Source organism: Saccopteryx leptura, chromosome 9 (assembly GCF_036850995.1).
Source record: "Saccopteryx leptura isolate mSacLep1 chromosome 9, mSacLep1_pri_phased_curated, whole genome shotgun sequence".
NCBI classification, from domain to species: Eukaryota; Metazoa; Chordata; class Mammalia; order Chiroptera; family Emballonuridae; genus Saccopteryx; species Saccopteryx leptura.
In genome coordinates, this window is record NC_089511.1 from 90,429,135 (window position 1) to 90,448,179 (window position 19,045).

A 19,045-nucleotide genomic window follows, 5' to 3' on the forward strand; every position below is an offset into this window, starting at 1 on the left:
GCGCTAAACCTAGTACTACCTGGCTGTGTGTCCTTGGGCAAGTCTCCTATCCTTTTCTTTTTTTAAAAATTTTTATTTATTGATTTCCACTAGAAAGGGAGAGAGAGAGAGGGAGAGAGAGAGAGAGGAACATTAAGCTATTCCTGTATGTGCCCTGACTGAGGATCAAACTGGCAACCCTTGCACTTCGAGACAATGCTCTAACCCAGTGGTAGTCAACCTGCTCCCTACCACCCACCAGTGGGTGTTCCAGCTTTCATAGTGGGTGGTAGCAGGGCAACCAAAGTATAAATAAGAAGATAGATTTAACTATAGTAAGTTGTTTTATAAAGATTTATTCTGCCAAACTTAACAAAAATCCGACATAAAGTACTTGGTAAGTAATTATTATTATATGTTTTAATTTGCTGTAACTCTGCTTTATAAATTTTATAAAGTAAAGTTCCTTCCCTACTTTATAAATCACCATTTTTGTGGAACCGGTGGGCGGTTAGAAAATTTTACTATTAACAGAGATACAAAAGTGGGCGGTAGATATAAAAAGGTTGACTACCCCTGCTCTAACCAATGGAGCTATCCGGCCAGGGCAACTGCTATCCTTTCTAATCTTCAGTGCCCTCTTAAATAAAATAAGCATACAAGTACCCTTATCTAAGATGGATGTTTTGATTACTGTGATAGGCAAAATAAAGGCCCCACAGAGAGATCCCTATCCTAATTCCTGGAACTTGTGCATGTTACTGTAAGGTATTCTCCCCACCGAGGAAGAAGGAAGGGGCGTAGCCATGAAGTGTGGAATAATAAAAGCTTTATTTAGTACAGCGCATCTTGCCCAACAATGTTCCCTGGTCTTGGGGACAGAGGCCAGGGAAGTCGCATGGGGTGACCCGCGTGGGGTATATTTAAAGGGTCTCTAGGGTGGTCGAGCTAATATGACGTGGTGAAATCTCACTGGCTGATGGAGGTGTCACTCTTTTCCCAAGGACTCCTGGGAAGTTTCTTTCTGCGGATGGATGTGGGCTGCTCTAGCCAAAGTTCCCAGGTCTGGGTTCCTCACGTGACCTTCCCCCATTGCTGACTACCGTACAGTTACTTTACGTGACAAGTGTATCTTTAGGCTCCTAGAGTCAAGAAATCCTTGTAATTAGCTCTGACCAGATAAAGGGAATGCCCACTGAGGATTTTCCCTTTCTGGTCCTTGGGGCACATGCCCAGTGCCTTTCTGAGTTTATAGCTGTATTCACCTCCACCTTTCCATTCTCCAGGCTCAGGACCCCTCCCCCAGCCCTTCCTTCTATGTACCCAGCTCCCCCTCCCCTAGATGAGAGGATCCTGTCTACCTCACTGCCCTCCTTCATTTCTTCTCTGTCTTCCCTGCAGAAGCCTTTACTCCCGTTCCACAGTCAACCAAGCCTCAGTCTTCCCCTCCCTCCACTGCCATCACGCCATTGTCACCTTCTATGGGCCTTGCAGAAGATGAAGTGCCCAAGTAGGGAGTGCCTAAATGAGGTCCGCATGCAGGGCACACCTTTGGAGGGTCTCTCTGAGCTCCAGTTCCAGCCAGTGCCTCATGGAACTCCCACATGGAGAGAGCACAGGTGACCATGGCCAGCCCCAGGCTTGCATTTGCTCACTTGGGCTCCCAGTGGGCAGCTTGCTGCTGGCTGGCCTGAGCCTGGGCTAATCCAGGCCTTGTTGGGCAGCCTAGAGCAGGTCACCTTGTCTGAGTGGTTGGGTGACCATGCTGCTCTGAGACTGGTGACTCAGGGTCTCACAGACCCCAGGGAGGCCCTAGCATAGTCAGCTCACCACCATCATGTCTCAGCAGAGGTCTAAAATCGACACAGGCTAATGGAACATGATGAGGAGACGCCCTGCCTAGATCTTCAGGCTCACTGTTCCCATCCATGTGGTGTCCTCCTCAAGCTCTGTCGAGGGCCTTCTCTCGGTGCAGAGAGCTTGGTCCACTGCAGGGCAGGGCAGATGAGCCCGTGGATGCTCCCCAGGAAGCAGCTCTCCACTAACAGCTGGGGTGTACTCCTGGCCTATTCACTCCTGGACAAGACATCTCTGAGGCCTGCTCCCCACTCTCCACAGGACCCCGTGGAACTGAGTCCCAGGAGCCCTGCAGAGCCAGCTCACCACCCACCCTGACTCTCCTGGGCTGCCCTCCCTCCCTGCTCCCTTCTCCATGCTCTTTGAGCATTGCTTCCGAATGAACTGCTCAGATATTGTCCCAGAGTCTGCTTCATGCATAAGAGGTGGGGGAGGGGGTTGGGAGAGTGGGGGGGGGGAGGAGGTGGGAGGTTGTCAGGCTGAATACAACACAACCTGACTGAGAGCCAGGCCCTTTTGTGAGCAGATTGGCCCATCTCTAAGACACATGCACTTTAAGCTCAATAAAAATCACATCTTAAGGAACTTCAAAAATGTGTTTTGTGACCACTAACATGATACTGGTTCTTTGGCTTAAATTATTTCCTTCTTCCAACCACAGTGCAATTCTTCATTTTGGACTTCATGGTCAAGCTTATTTTAACACTCTGACTTCGGGATAGCGATGTATCTGCACATGACCCAGATCTATTATTTGGACTAGCATCCTAAGGTGTCCCAGATGACTGGTTTCTTCCCATTGCAATTTAAAAATCCATGAAAACCTAATTACCCACATAAATATCCACATAATTGATTAAATTTTCTAATTTTCCCCAAATTTGCAATATCTTCTAGATGTGGCCCAAGTTTTTGTGCCGTGCTTAGACATGGTGCTGGAGTTTTGTGAAGGAGCTTCACTCTGCCTAGGCTGAAGGCAAGGTGATACCCCAGTGGGGCCACCAGACCAGCCCCAGCACAGAGCCCCAGGTGCTCAGGCCTACCTGGGCTGATCTCAAAGAGGTGCTTCCCCACATCCTCAGGGCCAGGAAGAAGTTGGTTCACCTGCGTCCCTTGCAGAGAAAGAAATCCCTAAAGCAGAGAGACAAACACAAACACAAGTGGCATGAGATGACTGGGAAAGGACTTCCGGGTCGGGTTTCCAGGAGAGGGCAGGTGGGGTCAGGGCCGGCCCTCCAGGCCCTGGCTGGTAAGGTGGAGGCCTGCAGGCTCCCTCCTCAAGTTAGGTGCCAGGTTCAGCTGAGGCCCTGCACAGGTCCCAGTGGGGTGGGGGGAGGCACTTCTGTCTGGACACACTGTTGGAGGGGGTCTGCCTACAGGGACCACATCACTGCCCAGAGTTGTTACTCCACTGGGCAGTGATGGAAACACAAGTCTGGAGAAGAGGCGAGGCTCCCATCAAGCAGAAAGCTTCCTGTTTCTAGGTCCCCTTCTGAGCAGGAGTTTTAGGTTGGAATTGGCTTCTCCTATGTAATTGTCCCTGAGGTGACATGAGAGAAAGGATCAGCAGACCAGTGTCACTCCAGTGACACCTGCTTCTGGCCAGGTGAGATTTCACTTAACTGTTTAAGGGGAGTCAGCTGTCACATAGGAGGTACCGGCACACATCATGCCACATGCCTGGTATACCTATTTGTGAACATTCCTGGGGTCACACCGTCAGTAAGTAGTGGAGCCAGGATTTGAACCCTGGCAGTTAGGCTATAGGGATGGAGTTTAAAATGTATTTCCCATGGAGAGAACCACACACAGTCAAGGCTGGGCAAATCTGAGCATTAACAGAATGGAGAAAGACCTCTAGAGAGATCAGTCACTGACATGGAGAAGGTGACACAGGAGGCCCACTCCATCCTCTGGTCCTGAAGTCTGGAAGCAAGGCTGGAAGACACAGGGAAAAAGCATGGGGTGTAGAAATGGGTAGACTGGGTCTGCATCCCAACCCTGCACTCTGGCTATGTCACTGTAGATAGACTACTTGGCTTCTCTGAACCTCATTTCCACATCTCTACAATGAAGCATGGGAATTCCCACTTCTCAGGGATGTGGAGACTTCAGATTCCTATGCAGGAAGTCCTGCTCTGGATTGAGGTGCTGATGTAACTACCTTGACCTACCTTTCCCCCCACCAGCGAGGCCTCCTTCATCCCCTTCTCTGTATCACTGACTGATCTCTGTGGAAGCCTTTCTTCATTTGGTTCATGCTCACATTTGCCCAACTCAGACTTTTTGTGGCTTTTTGTTTTTTAATTTTATTAATTTTTTTTACTTATTAAATTTATTAGGGTGACATGGATTAATAAAATTAGATAGGTTTTAGCTATACAAGTATATTGCATCATGTGTTCACCATCCCATGTGTGGTTTTAACTACACATTTTTAATTCTCCCATGGGAAACTCCTGTTAAACTCCATCCTCATCACCCAATGGCCTGGGTTCAAATCCTGACCCAGCTACTTACTGGTCATGTGACCCCGGCAAACGATGTACCTTTTCTGTGCAACCTCCCAATCTCCTTGTCTGTGACACAGGAATAATAATAGCACTTTGTGAGGCTCCCGTGAGCACACATATTTTTATATTACAAATATAATCTACAATATATATATATATAAAAAGCTAATATACTTCTCCCTTAAGACTAGTATCAAGACAATGATGTTTATTCTCACCATTTCTATTAAACATTGATTGCCCTGGAGTCCTACCTGCTATAATAAGGCAAGAAAAAAAACAATAAAAGTTGTCCAGATTGGCCCTGGCCAGTTGGCTCAGCAGTAGAGCGTCGGCTTGGTGTGTGGAAGTCCCAGGTTCGATTCCCGGCCAGGGCACACAGGAGAAGTGCCCATCTGCTTCTCCACCCTTCCTCCTCTTTTTCCTCTCTATCTCTTTCTTCCCCTCCCACAGCCAAGGCTCCATTGGAGCAAAGTTGGCCCGGGCACTGAGGATGGCTCCATGGCCTCTGCCTCAGGCTCTAGAATGGCTCTGGTTGCAATGGAGCAATGCCCCAGGTGGGCTGAGCATTGCCTCCTGGTGGGCATGCCGGGTGGATCCCGGTCAGGCGCATGCAGGAGTCTGTCTGTCTGCCTCCCCCAGCTTCTCACTTTGGAAAAATAAAAAAATAAAATAAAAAAAAAGAGTTGTCCAGACTGGAAAGGAGAAAGTAAAAGTGTTTTCACAGACAACATAATTGATAAGACTCTACCAAAAAAAAAAAAAAAATGATTAATGAGTTTGTGGGGTTGCAGGATACAAGATAAATGCACATAACTAAATAATTTCTCTGTATACTAGCAATGAGCAATTGGAAATCAAAATAATTTTTAATTGAAGCAAAATATAAAATACTTAAGGATAAATATGACAAAAGATGTTCAAATATGTGTACTGACAATGATAAATTATTGCTGGGAGAAATAAAAGCAGGGATGGGGAGATATACTGTGTTTATTGGTCAGAAGACTTACTGTTCTTAAGATGGCAATTCATTGCAAATTGATCTACTGATTTAATATAATCCCAATTGAAATCCCAGTCAGTGTTTTGAAGAAATTGACCAGCTGTTCTGAATGTAAAGGACTTAAAATACTCAGGAAACTTTGAAACAGAATGACAAAGAGGGAGATCTAATACTGCCAGATTTCAAGACTAATCATAAAGCGACAGTAATTAAAATATTGTGATATTGGCATCAAGAAAGACAAATAGGCTAGTGACACAGAATATATACTTCAGAAATATATATATATATACACATATACATAAACATATGTGTGTGTGTGTGTACCATATTTTCCCATATATAAGATGCACAGTCTTTCAAAAAATTTGTGGTCTAAAAACTAGCTGCATCTTATACAGTGGTTGTAGATTTTTTTTCACTTGCATTTCCCGCTTTTTCGTGCTTGTTTTTGCGCTCATTGTTGAAGACAGTGATTCATTATCAGAAACAACACGAGGGCAAGCCAATGGATGGAAGTTATGACAGTGATGAATTGTATGCATTTTATGATGAATAAAACTTGAGTTCAATAACTTTATGTATTACATTTTTTTTTTCAAATTTCGGGCCCCCAAATTAAGGTGCATCTTATACATGGGTCGTCTTATACGTGGGGAAATACTGTGTACATATACACACACACACACACACACACACACACACACACACACACACACACTGTATATATATATATGGGATTTTTGACAGAAAGTGCCAAGGCAGTTAGGTGGAGGAAGGGCAGTGTTTTTACCAGATGTGCAAAAACATAAACTTTGATCCATGCCACACATCTTATATAAAACATACTCAAAATGAATCATATACCTAAATGTAAAATCTAAGACTGTAAAACTTTTGTAGAAACTTTTATGACTTTGAATTAGGCAAAGATTTCTTAGATACAACTCAGAAGCACCATTCATAAAAGAACAAATTGATAATTTGACTTATTTAAATAAAAAAACTCATGCTCTTCCAAAGATATGATTAAGAGAATGAAAATATGAGTTATACACTGGGAGGAAACATCTGTAAACCACAGGTTGGATACAGGATATGTAACACTTGAAAATCAGGATATGTATGTATATATAGGATATATAAATATTTGAAAATCATATATTCTGATACAGGATATAGAAATCCAAAATGAACCTTACTGGGCTGCTATCAAGAGCTGGTGGGGCTGTGTTCCTTCTATAGGCTCAGGGGAGAGTCTGATTCTCTGCTTTTTCCAAAATACATAAAGCACTTGTACTGGAAATATATGAAGCACTCTCAACATTTAATAATAAGAAAATAGTCATATCAATCTTTAAAAAAAGGCAAAAGATTTGAACAGATACGTTACTGTAGAAGATAAAGAGATCACCAATAAGCTCATAGAAAGATCCTTCATATTATTAGTCATTAGGGAAATGCAAATTTAAACTGCTGTGTGATACCACTACACATCTATTAGAATGAATAAAATTTAAAACACTGACCAAGTGTTGGTGAGAGTGCTGAAGGACATAGAGTTCTCATATGCTGCTGGTGGGAGTGGGAACTGGTACTATCATTTTGATAAAAAGTTCAGCAGTTTCTTAAAAAGTTAAACATACATCTAAAATATGATCCAACCATTCCTCTCCTAGGTATTGACCCAAGAGAAATGAAAGTCTATATCCACACGGAGATTTGTAAATGAATGTGCATAGCAACTTTATTTTTAATATCTAAAAACTGTATACAACCCAAATTGCCATCAACAGATGAATGGATAAACAAACCACAGTACAGCCATAAAATAAACTATGACTCAGCAATAAAAATGAATAGAAGCAAATGCCACAATATGGATAGATCTCTAAATAATTATATTGAGTGAAAGAAGCCAGAATATGTATTGTCTTATTTCACTTACATAAAATTCTAGAAAATGCATACTAGGTGCATTATTGGTTGCCTGATGTCAGAGGTCGAGAAATGTGGGGGTGGTAGTGGAGGGACGGATTACAAAAGGGCAAAGAAACTTTTGGGAATAATAAATATGTTTTTTATTTTTATTTGTGGTGATGGCTGTTGGGCAAATAAGTTTGTAAAATGTGATTTTTATGCTCACTTTGTTAAAAAATAGCCACTGCCCATGTGATGATGCTGTAAGGTGACATAGCTAATTATCTTTCTGCTTGGGAAGGGGCTTGGTTATGCTAGTGTTTGCTGGAGGAAAGGGTTTCGCGCCAAAAGGTTTTAAGAAGAGGAAAGAAGGAGGAGCTAGGACACCATATTGTTGCAGGGAAGAGGCAGCCAAGATGGCAGGTTCTGAAGGGGAACAGAGGTGAGGGGCTTTGTGAGCTCTGCTGAGAACTAGTGGGGGCCTTTGATTCTATGAAAAACCGGAAAAGATTCTTCTGGTTGAGGAACTGGAGAACATGTGAGTGGGTTTTGGTGCCCAGTGTTTTTTACTCGCCAGCCGGTTGCAAAGGCTAGAATAAAAGCTATGGCCCACCATTTCTTGGCTCCTTTGTTTCTCTACCATGTGTCTGAATGTAATGCAAACCTGCACCTGCCTGGCGGCCGTGACGGATGCTGCAACTGCTGGCCTTACAATGGCTTAATAGGTATATACATATATTTAAATTCACCAAATTGAACATGTGAAATATGAACAGGGTATTGCATGTCCATTATACTTCAGTAAAGCTGTTAAGAAAAATTAACACTTGATTCAGTTATTGAAAAACTTAAGGGGCCAGTTCACTGTCCCTCAGGCTGTTGGAGGGCCAAACTATAAAAAAAAAACTATGAACACTGCATATATCTTTTTTTTTTCTATTTTTTTTTGTATTTTTCTGAAGCTGGAAACGGGGAGAGACAGTCAGACAGACTCCCGTATGCGCCCGACTGGGATCCACCCGGCACGCCCACCAGGGGCAATGCTCTGCCCACCAGGGGGCGATGCTCTGCCCCTCCGGGGCGTCGCTCTGCCGCGACCAGAGCCACTCTAGCGCCTGGGGTAGAGGCCAAGGAGCCATCCCCAGCACCCGGGCCATCTTTGCTCCAATGGAGCCTCGGCTGCGGGAGGGGAAGAGAGAGACAGAGAGGAAGGAGGGGCGGGGTGGAAAAGCAAATGGGCGCTTCTCCTATGTGCTCTGGCCGGGAATCGAACCTGGGTCCCCCACACGCTAGGCCGACGCTCTACCGCTGAGCCAACCGGCCAGGGCCTGCACGTATTTTATTTTAAAGTAAAAAAAAAAGGGTACAAATACAATATTTAAAATAAAGAACAAGTAAATTTAAAGCAGCAAATTGACCAGTATTTCAATGGGAACTATGCTCCTCTCACTGATCACCAATGAAAGAGGTGCCCCTTCCGGAAGTATGGTGGGTGCCGGATAAATGGCCTCAGGGGGCCGCATGCGGCCCATGGGCCGTAGTTTGGGGACCCCTGGTCTAAAGGCTGCCTGCATTCTTTGGTTCCTGACCCCTTCCTCCATCTTCAAAGCCAACAGCATTGCATCTTGAAATTGCTCTCTGACCCTGACCTCTTCTCCTGTCCCCTTTTCCACAATAAAGAACAACCATTGCATTGTGTTCCCGTGGATAATTAGGGATAATTTATTGATAAGACCAATTCATTAGCCACATTGATACCATCTGTGACCCTAAATTCTTATGAATAACACAACATTCACAAGTTACCACAACATGAACAGCTTTTGGGGACCATTATTCACCCGTCACAGGACACCTGTAACAATTTAGGTATGTGAGTCTACTTCTTCAAATGTAAATTTTATGAACTACAAATACAAACCAAGTATTTTGTTTGAAAGAGTCCTTTGTAAGAGAAAGAATTCTTTTTTTTAGATTTTTATTTATTCATTTTAGAGAGGAAGAGAGAGAGAGAGAGAGAGAAGGGGGAGGAGCAGGAAGCATCAACTCCCATTGTGCCTTGACCAGGGTTTCGAACCGGCGACCTCAGCATTCCAGGTTGATGCTTTATCCACTGCAGCAGCACAGATAAGGCACAAACCAAGTATTTTTGATGAAAATTTGATGTCCAAATTGAGATATGGTGTAAATGGTTTCCAAAAATAATATAAAAAGTGTAAATAATGTCAATAATTTTATATTGCTTACATATTGAAATAATTTTTAGATATATTATCTAACATTATAAAACAAAAGACAAAGAACACAATTAAAAATGGATAAATGGTAGTAACAAGAAATTAATAGAGGAAATACAAATGGTCAATTAGCATGTCATAAAATTCTTAATTTAAAATGACTGCTAATATCTAATATTGGCAGAGCAAGCAGAAATGGGCATTCTCATACACTTTCTGTGGGATGGTAGTTTGATCAAAGTTTTAAAAAGCAATTTTGTAAGGTCTAAAATTTGAAAATGAAATACCATTTAATGTAGGGTTGAATTTTGAAAATTTGTTCTCAGAAAAAATAAATGCACAACGATGTGTATATAATGATGCTCACTGTGGCGTTTTTCTCTACCAGGAAGGAAGAAAAACAATTTTCCTGTCCATCAATAGGGGAGTGGTTAAATAACTTCTGGTACAGCCATATCACAGTGAGGTAAATAAGTACCAAAGGCTTCTAAACTCAATTGTTAAAATAATAGGAGTGCTAGGAAAATAATTTTAGTATGGTCCCATCCCAACTTCTGTTACTCTGTTACTGCAAGAATCCACAAGTTCTTGGAATGACATGGAACTCAAAACCCCACCAGTGACATATGAATACACAGAAATGGCACAGAAAGCTTAAGTGTTGGGAGAGAGTGGCGGGAGGCAGTGAGGCAGCTTTTGTGTTTTGCCCAATGATATATGCATTAAAATAAGAAAATTTAATGTAAATATTTGAAAAAGAAGGGGTAGTTGGATAATTCATGGGGCGCTCCCCATGCCTGAGTAATGGGTTGTTGCCAGTTTTCCAGTCACTCCCTGACTGAATATGTCCCCAATGAATGTGTGGAGGGCCAGGCCAGCCTTCCCAGCCTTTCTGTGGCCTAGAGTGTCTGTCTATCATTCCCAGGCTAAGGAGAGTAATTTTCCCTCTCCCCTCCCATCTGCAAACATCTGGAATGGCAGGCCTCTCACTTTCCCTCCGATTAAAATCCAGTGATAATTAGTCTCTGAGTCCTCTAACCAGAGTGCATGAGCCCCTGGCCACCCCAAGAATGATCCATCTTGGGAACAACTCCCAGGGTCCCGATGGTCAGGAGACCTCAACTTGTTCCAGGGAAACAGCAAAAGTAATAGCAGCCACAGTGATGAGTTTCTGTTCACCTGTCTCTACTCAGGTGACTCACACCCAGAACTTACCCAAGTCATGAAGAGCTAAGTAACTGTGACATCTTAGGTCTGAGATGGTGTGGGGCGACCAGGGAACCTTGCAAGGGCTAGCTTTCCTCCCGACTCCACTGCTTGGGGACAGTGAGTGTTTAGACATGTCTGCCATGCCCAGTCTCCTCTCCCTCTCTGTTCAAGGGGGTTCTCTGGGAACTGGATGTGTGAGAGAGAACAGGGGGCCTGGGACAGGGCTGGGCTGTCACTGGCACTCAGCAAGGTGACTCGGAGGGGGTGTCTTAGGGAGAACTTGTTACAGCTCTGGCTGAGACAGGGCTTGCCCAACCAGATGGGTCTCAGTTTCCTCCTCTGCACTGTGGAGTGTTTTGAGGAGTTCATGAGTTAATGCCATGACATTACTGAGTTCAGCATGTGACTAGCGTAAGTGGTATTGTTGTGATATGTGAATCATTACAGAGTTAAAGAGCAGAGCACTTATGACCATTTTATAGAAGTTTTTGTGTGTGTGTGCGTGTGTGTGTATAATTACAGTGCTTGTAATCGTAGTAACATTGCCATTGGGTCCAGAACTGAGGCCTGATTTTCTTACTGTAAAAATGAGGATATTAACCTCTGCCCTACGTTTCCAACTGGGTTGCCTGAGCTGGTGTTCTGTCAGTGCTAAATGCTGAGTGAACAGGAGTACTGATCGTAGTTATTTCAGAACCTGTTCTGGCCACTGTATAGGTTCATTTGGTTTGTTTCTAGGAACAACCCACTTCCCAATTATATCATTGCTTGTGCCACAAAAGAAGGTGGCATGCAGATTCAGCGGTCTCCAGAAAAGTGAAGGACAGGGTTCTTCCTTCCTAGTTAGTGGGAACCATCCAACCCATCGGGATCTCCTGCAGTGCCTGGGATGTTTGCATGTCCCTCACCAGTCTGAGTTGAGGAGTGAGTGCCAGTTTGGAGACCTTTACACCTAATTCGGCTCTCTTTCAAACCAGATCTAAGGCTGGTTGTCTGGGAATTCTCCATTTTTCACCACTTCTAGAGAAAGATGGTCTGATAACCATCTTCTGAAGTGCTTAGCAAGTGGCACAATAAGACTTCCTCCTGCAGCATCTTAGGAAATTGCAGACATGTTTTAAAAAGCAACCACTCAGTGTTCCTTATCTTCTATAATTCTGATTGTGGCCTCAGAGCAATCTTAAAAGGCTTTAGCCTGTGACACCAAACCAGGAACTGAACCCCTCAAATTTTATATAACCCAGATCAGAATGAAGTTCACAGCCAAGGGGAGAGGCATCATCCCTCTTCTGTATCACAGAAGCCTGTACCCGGGCTCCATTACTGTCCAAAATGCAGATATTAAAAGAGAGCCTAAAGTCAGAGACAAATTGCTCCTTGATAGAGGCACTTCTCTTCCCAAGGAGTTGAGATGAGTCACATATGCAGCCTCATCCTCTGCTCAGGACTTTGTCCTGAAGTTTCTCCCAACAGATGCCAGAGGGACACACTTGTGTGCTCCTCGTGTCTTCATACCCTACGTCACCCTGTGTTTTGGTTGTACCCAGTCTCCCTAGAGCAGTGGTCAGCAAACTGCGGCTCGTGAGCCACATGTGGATCTTTGACCCCTTGAGTGAGGCTCTTCCACAAAATACCACGTGTGGGCGCTACCTCAATAAGGAACATACCTACCCATATAATTTAAATTTAAAAAGTTTGTCTCTCAAAAGAAATTGCAATCGTTGTACTGTTGATATTTGGCTCTGTTGACTAATGAGTTTGTCGACCACTGCCCTAGAGAAGCTGTCATCAAGTGAAGTGTGCTCTTCTGGTCAGTGTCTGAGGATGGCACTGTGCCCTGCAGAAGGCAGAGGCTACAGGTCTAAGAGCCAGTTCCCTGCACTTTCCCATAATGCTCCTGTTGGCCACAGCCCGAATCCCTCATCTGCAGAGCTATTGGGCCCAGGACCTGAGTCTACGAAAGTCCACGTGGGATCTAAGAGTGAGCTGGGACCTGAAACAGACTTGCTGGTCAAGCCTGGAGTCTGCACAGAGTCTTCAGGAATGCTCCAGAACCCTCCAGCCACAGAGCTAACAGCCCCTCCCAAACCCTGAAGGAGTGCTCTTTACAGGGTGGATGGACCTGTTAGTTCCATGCCATTCCACAGTCCTGACCTAGATTCCTTGTGCAGTGAGAGGCCCTGGAGTGTGAAAAGGATTCCCTCTTCTTCCTGGACTCACTGAGCTAAATCATAGGTCTCTTTGCCTCCTTAGAATAGCTCTACAGCAGAGCGAGTGACCCCTTGCTCAAGCCAGTGACCTTGGGCTCAAACCAGTGACCATGGGGTCATGCCTATGATCTCATGCTCAAGCCAGTGACCCTGCACTCAAGCCAGTGATTTCAGGGCTCAAACCTGGGTCCTCTGCGTCCCAGTCCTATGCTTTATCCACTGTGCCACCACCTGGTCAGGCATATTCTTTTTTTTTTTTTTAAGATACTTATTACTTATTGATTTTTATGGGGGGGGGGAAGAATTATCAATTCATAGTTGCTTCATTTTAGTTGTTTATGAATTGCTTCTGGTATGTACCTTGAGCAGGGAACCTAGGGTTTCAAACTTGGGACCTCAGCATTCCAGGTTAATGTTCTATCCACTGCGCCACCCCAGGTAGGCATGACTAATATTCTTTTTTTTTTTTTTTTGTATTTTTCTGAAGTTGGAAATGGGGAGGCAGTCAGACAGACTCCCCTATGCGCTTGACCGGGACCCACCTGGCATGTCCACCAGGGGCAATGCTCTGCCCATCTGGGGCGTCGCTCTGTTGCAACCAGAGCCATTCTAGCGCCTGAGGCAGAGGCCACAGAGCCATCCTCAGCGCCCGGGCCAACTTTGCTCCAATGGAGCCTTGGCTGCAGGAGGGGAAAAGAGAGATCGAGAGAAAGGAAAGGGGGAGGGGTGGAGAAGCAGATGGGTGCTTCTCCTGTGTGTCCTGGTCGGGAATCGAACCTGGGACTCCTGCACGCCAGGCCGACGCTCTACCACTGAGCCAACTGGCCAGGGTGACTAATACATTCTTGAGTGCATTAACAGGCCTCCTAGCAACTTGGCTTTTGTTCCCTACACCAGTGTTGCTGTATGGTAATTAGTTGTAGGTGCTCACGAAGTTTTGCTCATGTTGTCCTGCTGGGAGCCCACCTTCAGAATCTGGTGGTGGTGCTAGATAAGCTTCAAAACACGTATTTTGGGATAATTACTTCAAGCTTATATTTTGCCTTGATAGGCCACATGTACAAAAACTGTTTTAAGTATATAGCTACTGTTCATTTTAATTTAGGAAATGAACTTCTATTTGATTTAAAATAACTTCACTAGAACTTTTATTTTGAACTTTGTAATAGTGGGGAGTTATAGCTCTCAAATAGCTGCAAAAAAAATGCAGCATCCTTTATTTATTTATTTATTTGTTTGTTTGTTTATTTATTTATTTATTTATTTATTTATATTAAGTGAGAGGCGGGGAGGCAGGCAGGCCTTCCTGCCAATCACCTCCCCACAGAGACCTTCACCAGGTGCCACAGCTGAGCTCAGCACCGAGTGGCTACCTAAGACCGTACATGGTCCCAAGAAAAGGACTCCTGGGAAGCTGCTCTGCATGGGCCAGACTCCCAGAGCTGTCTGCATCTTCAGCCCCACGTTTTCCTCATCCAGAGTGGGTCTTCAGAAAATCCTGGTGGTCTGGCTGGTTCCATTCACTGTTCCTCCATCCCTCCATGCCTGACAAGGTCTCTACTGACCTCTTGGGCTCTGAGAATGTAAAGGTCACTCGGAGATCTCCTCTGACCAACTTCCCGCCCAGTGATGGACTCTCCTCAGAGCCACTGATGGAGCAGTGGACTAGCCTTTGCTTGCCCAGCACTGGACACTGGAGCTCATCCTCTCCCGCCCAGTGATGGACTCTCCTCAGAGCCACTGATGGAGCAGTGGACTAGCCCTGGCTTGCCCAGCACTGGACACTGGAGCTCATCCTCTCCCGCCCAGTGATGGACTCTCCTCAGAGCCACTGATGGAGCAGTGGACTAGCCCTGGCTTGCCCAGCACTGGACACTGGAGCTCATCCTCTCCTGCCCAGTGATGGACTCTCCTCAGAGCCACTGATGGAGCAGTGGACTAGCCTTGGCATACCCAGCACTGGACATTGGAGCGCATCCTCTCCTGCCCAGTGATGGACTCTCCTCAGAGCCACTGATGGAGCAGTGGACTAGCCTTGGCATACCCAGCACTGGACATTGGAGCGCATCCTCTCCAGCAGTGGACTAGCCTTGGCTTACCCAGCACTGGACACTGGCGCTCATCCTCTCCTGGCAGACTACGGCACTGGAAGGAGTGTCCCTTGCGTACGGTTGCATGGGGCCTCAGTGCAATTCTATTTGTCCTGGCTATGGCTTCTGGAGAGTCAAAGAATACATATAGTCTTGTTCACATGAGGACCTTCCCTCATGTGCCTGACCTGGTGACCTTCCCAAGATGTCTTTTCTCTGTATGACTTACTGTGTGTCCATCATGTGCACAGGCGTTAGTCCAGACCCCTCCCCTTCCTGTTGTGCTGAAAACGTGGTGCCGTGAAGGGACTGTCATTCTCTGGCTGTGACCTGGTCAGACTATGGCTGAGCTCAGTGAGGCCTCCTCTCCCTTGTACTAATTTCTGTGCATCACAATACAACCATGGTCCTCAGGAGCCTTCCTGGCAACCCCATCTCGCTGTTGGGCTATAGTGAGCTTGCAACTAATAAAAATTCTCATCTCTGCCTTCTACCTATTCTTCAATCTAGGTCTCTCTATTCTGTGAAAACAAGTAACTTTTTTTTTAACAAAAGGGAGGACTTTATATTTTATTTTAATTTCCCAAGATAATTCTGACTGCCAAGATTATTCTGAATCTCAGTGCTGTTTTCCTCCTTTGCTGTTCCTCCAAGACTATAGATTCATAAAGCATGTTTTTTTCTTTAATGTCATCAAAAACAACACATAGTAGTACAATGACTGTGAGAATGGGTTCTGCAGCCAGACGTCTAGTTTTGGATGTTGGCCCAGTCCTTACTAACTTTGTGTGATCTCAAGCAAGTCGCTAACCTCTCTGAGCCTCAATTTCCTCATCTGGAAAGTGGGGATAACAATAATTTCTAAGTTGTTTCAGTCATCTATTTCTGTGTAACAAACCACCCCAAAATGTAGTGGCTTAACCAATGGGCAGGACTCGATTGGCAGTTCTGCTCCACCTGTCACCGTCCAGAGTAACTCACTCAGCTGGTGGTTGGAACAGGCTAGAAGGTCCAAGAAGGCCTCACTTGTCTATCTGGGACATGTGGCCTCTCTCTTCCACATGTTTCCACATTGTTCTGGGTCCACTCAAGCATCCTCACAGCATAGCTGTAGTTTCCTGGAGCAAAAACAGAAACTGCTTGGCCTCTCAGGGTTCCAAGCCTGGAACCTGCACAGCCTCACCTTAGTCTCATTCTGTTGGTCAAATAGTCACAAAGGCAGCACAGGAGCAGGGTGGGGGGTGAGGGGATGGTTTCCACTTCTTGTTCAAAAGAGGGGCGTGTGTGTATGTGTGTATGTGTGTGTGTCAGGAGGGGAGGACCATCCTTGGAGATAATTACATACTTCGTGCTGTGAGAATTAAAGAAAGTTCACTCATAGAAAGCACTGAGAAACATGCCTGCTTAGTTCGTAATGCACATGTTTCAGTTGTAACCTAGATTCAAACCTATGAAGTAAGGCAGAGCCAAGGTCACAGTCATGCCGCCTACCACTGTATTCCTCTGGCTTGACCAAGCTGGATGAGTTGCTCAACTTTCCCTGGGTCCAGTCTCCTTTAGGGGAGAAGAAACCACCACCAGACTGTTTCCTATGTGTTTAGTCTTACACTCATGGCAGCCTGGTCAGCAGATGTGGCTAGTCTCATCTCACAATCAGGAAACTGAGGCTCAGAGAGGGAAACACCTTCTCCTGTGACTAGCTAGTAAGCCGTGAAGCCAAAATCCAAAAACCTGCCATTTTTCTCTATCATGCAGGATTATGTGTGTGTGTATGTGTGTGTGTGTGTGTGTGTCTGTGTCAGAGACAGAAAGAGACAGAGAGAGGGTCAGACAAGGACAGACAGAGAGGAAGGGAGAGAGATGAGAAGCATTAATTCTTTGATGTGGCATCTTAGTTTTTCATTGATTGCTTTCTCATATGTGCCTTGAACGGGGGCTATAGCAGAGCAAGTGACCCCTTGCTCAAGCCAGCGACCTTGGGCTTCAAGCCAGTGACCTTTGGACTCAAGCCAGCAATCATGAGGTCATGTCTATGATCCCACGCTCAAGCCAGTAACCTGGGATCATGCCTATGATCTCACACTCAAGCCAACAACCCTGTGCTCAAGCTGGTGAGCCTGCACTCAAGCCGGACGAGCCCATGCTCAAGCTGAAGGCCTTGGAGTTTCGAACCTGGGTCCTCTTGAGTCCAGTCCAACACTTTTTCTACTATGCCACTGCCTGGTCAGGTTCATGCAGGATTCTGTAAAATGACTTGCTGAGGTCCAGACACTGGCTGTCAGTGGCAGTCCTGGCAACCACAGGCCTGGACTCATAATGGAAAAAATTAATTTAAGCCACACGCAGGGCTGCTCCTAGGGAGCCCCTGGGATTTGGATGGTCCCTGCTGTCTGACTTGTTGCCTGCTTTTCTCATTTTATTTTAGAAGACTTCTTGTGCTTCATGAAGGTCTTCTATTTAGACCCCGTTCTAATGATTATAGGCATCTGATCTCTGGGAGTTTAGGCAACACTGCCACCACCACCACCAGCACCTTCCATCTGTCCACCCCTTAGTGCAGTGGCGCCCCAGGACGCATGCCCAAAGTGGGAGCAAGTGTAATTCAATGATCTGCCCACATCTGCTGTTAGCAGGTGGTATAAATGGGATCTGAGTCCAGGTTCTGATTCCAAATACGTTCTCTCCATGATAGTATGCAAGCTTCCATCCTACCTTCCTGAGTATCCTTTTCTCCATCTGTATACCATGGGAGTGAATTGTATCTGCCCTTGCAAGGTTCCTGGGAGGCTCAAAGGAAATTGTGCCTGTTTATTCCAACAAGTATCTATTGAGCTTCTCCTACAATGTCAGGCTCTGAGCTCACAGAGATAAACAAAACAGACAAAATCTTGACCCCAATGAACTTACAGTCTCACAGAAAAAAAGGCGGTTCAAAGCTCCTTGCCAACCACCAGGCACTTTACAAAAACAATAAAATATTTTCTCACTTATTAATTCAATTTGTTTTTCCTTCTTTCCTTCTTTCCTTCTTTCCCTCCCTCCCTCCCTCTCTCCCTCCCTCCCTCCCTCATTCCCTCCCTCCCTCCCTTCCTTTCTTCCTTCCTTTTCTCTGTTATTCATATAAGCATCAAATATTACTGAGTATCAAGTATGTGCCAGGCACTGTGGTGGCAGGTGGGGAAAGAGAAATGCTGAGACAGACTTGGGGCCCCGCCTGCATGAAGTTTACTGTTTAGAAGGGAGAACAGACATTAAACTAAATAAGTGCTATCAAATAACAATAGCAATCTCAACAACAGCCACAGTAATACTAATAATTAATAAGGATGACTTGGCTGGTTTGAGCAACAGTTTACTAATTGTGAAGGATGCTCAGGCAGTGTTTGCTAACTCAGTTCTCACTGAGTCGAAGTAATGAGGTCTAGAGGTGAAAGAGCAACTGAGACATGAGGTGGATGCTGCCCAGCTGACATCTTACTGAGGCCCCCGGGTGGTGCTGCACTGGTGTGTAGTCTCACCACTCCCACGTGGCGAGGTTCTATGGCAGTCGCTCAACAGCAGAGCAGAGAGCACTTGCCAGCAGTCTTCACCTGCAGATTTCAGATTTCAAAGGCTCTGGTCTTGTACTCATTAATCTAGGCCTGATTCTAGCCCCTCTCACCTCCCCACCCCAGCTCCCTCATCTGAAACATGGAGACAATTAGGCACCTTCTTCAGGGGCAAGGACCCAGGGGACCGGAAATGGTTTTTCCCTTTGACGGCAGGTTTGGTAAACAGCGGAAAGGGATAGTGGGCTGGGAGCTCGCACACTCTGTGTGATCTTCAAGCTCCAGGGTTAGATGGCTGCGCCTTCCTTCCCTGTGATTTTCCCTCTTTTAAAAACATTTCTGGTTTCTGACTGTCCAGTTTTAATGGTCACTCCTAGAAGGGCATCTGCTTTCCCATCCATCTTGTCTTTCCTCCTCCCAGTTCTACGCTTTTAGTATTAACTAAATCACAGTTTAAATCAGTCTCCTTTCCACTG

The 19,045-nt window shown here is 45.4% G+C and overlaps 1 protein-coding gene across 4 annotated transcripts in view; it reads right to left on the minus strand.

The window, feature by feature from the left end:
- The window catches only part of ARHGAP22 (Rho GTPase activating protein 22), a 215,139-nt gene that overhangs the window by 117,437 nt on the left and 78,657 nt on the right, over positions 1-19,045 (minus strand). For 3 of the 4 annotated variants that reach the window (XM_066349404.1, XM_066349402.1, XM_066349403.1), the window contains exon 3: positions 2,880-2,967. In XM_066349404.1, the coding sequence (XP_066205501.1) occupies positions 2,880-2,967 (88 nt within the window). Of the gene's footprint in view, positions 1-2,879; positions 2,968-19,045 lie in introns of those variants that run through there. The other variant, XM_066349407.1, reaches the window with a different exon arrangement.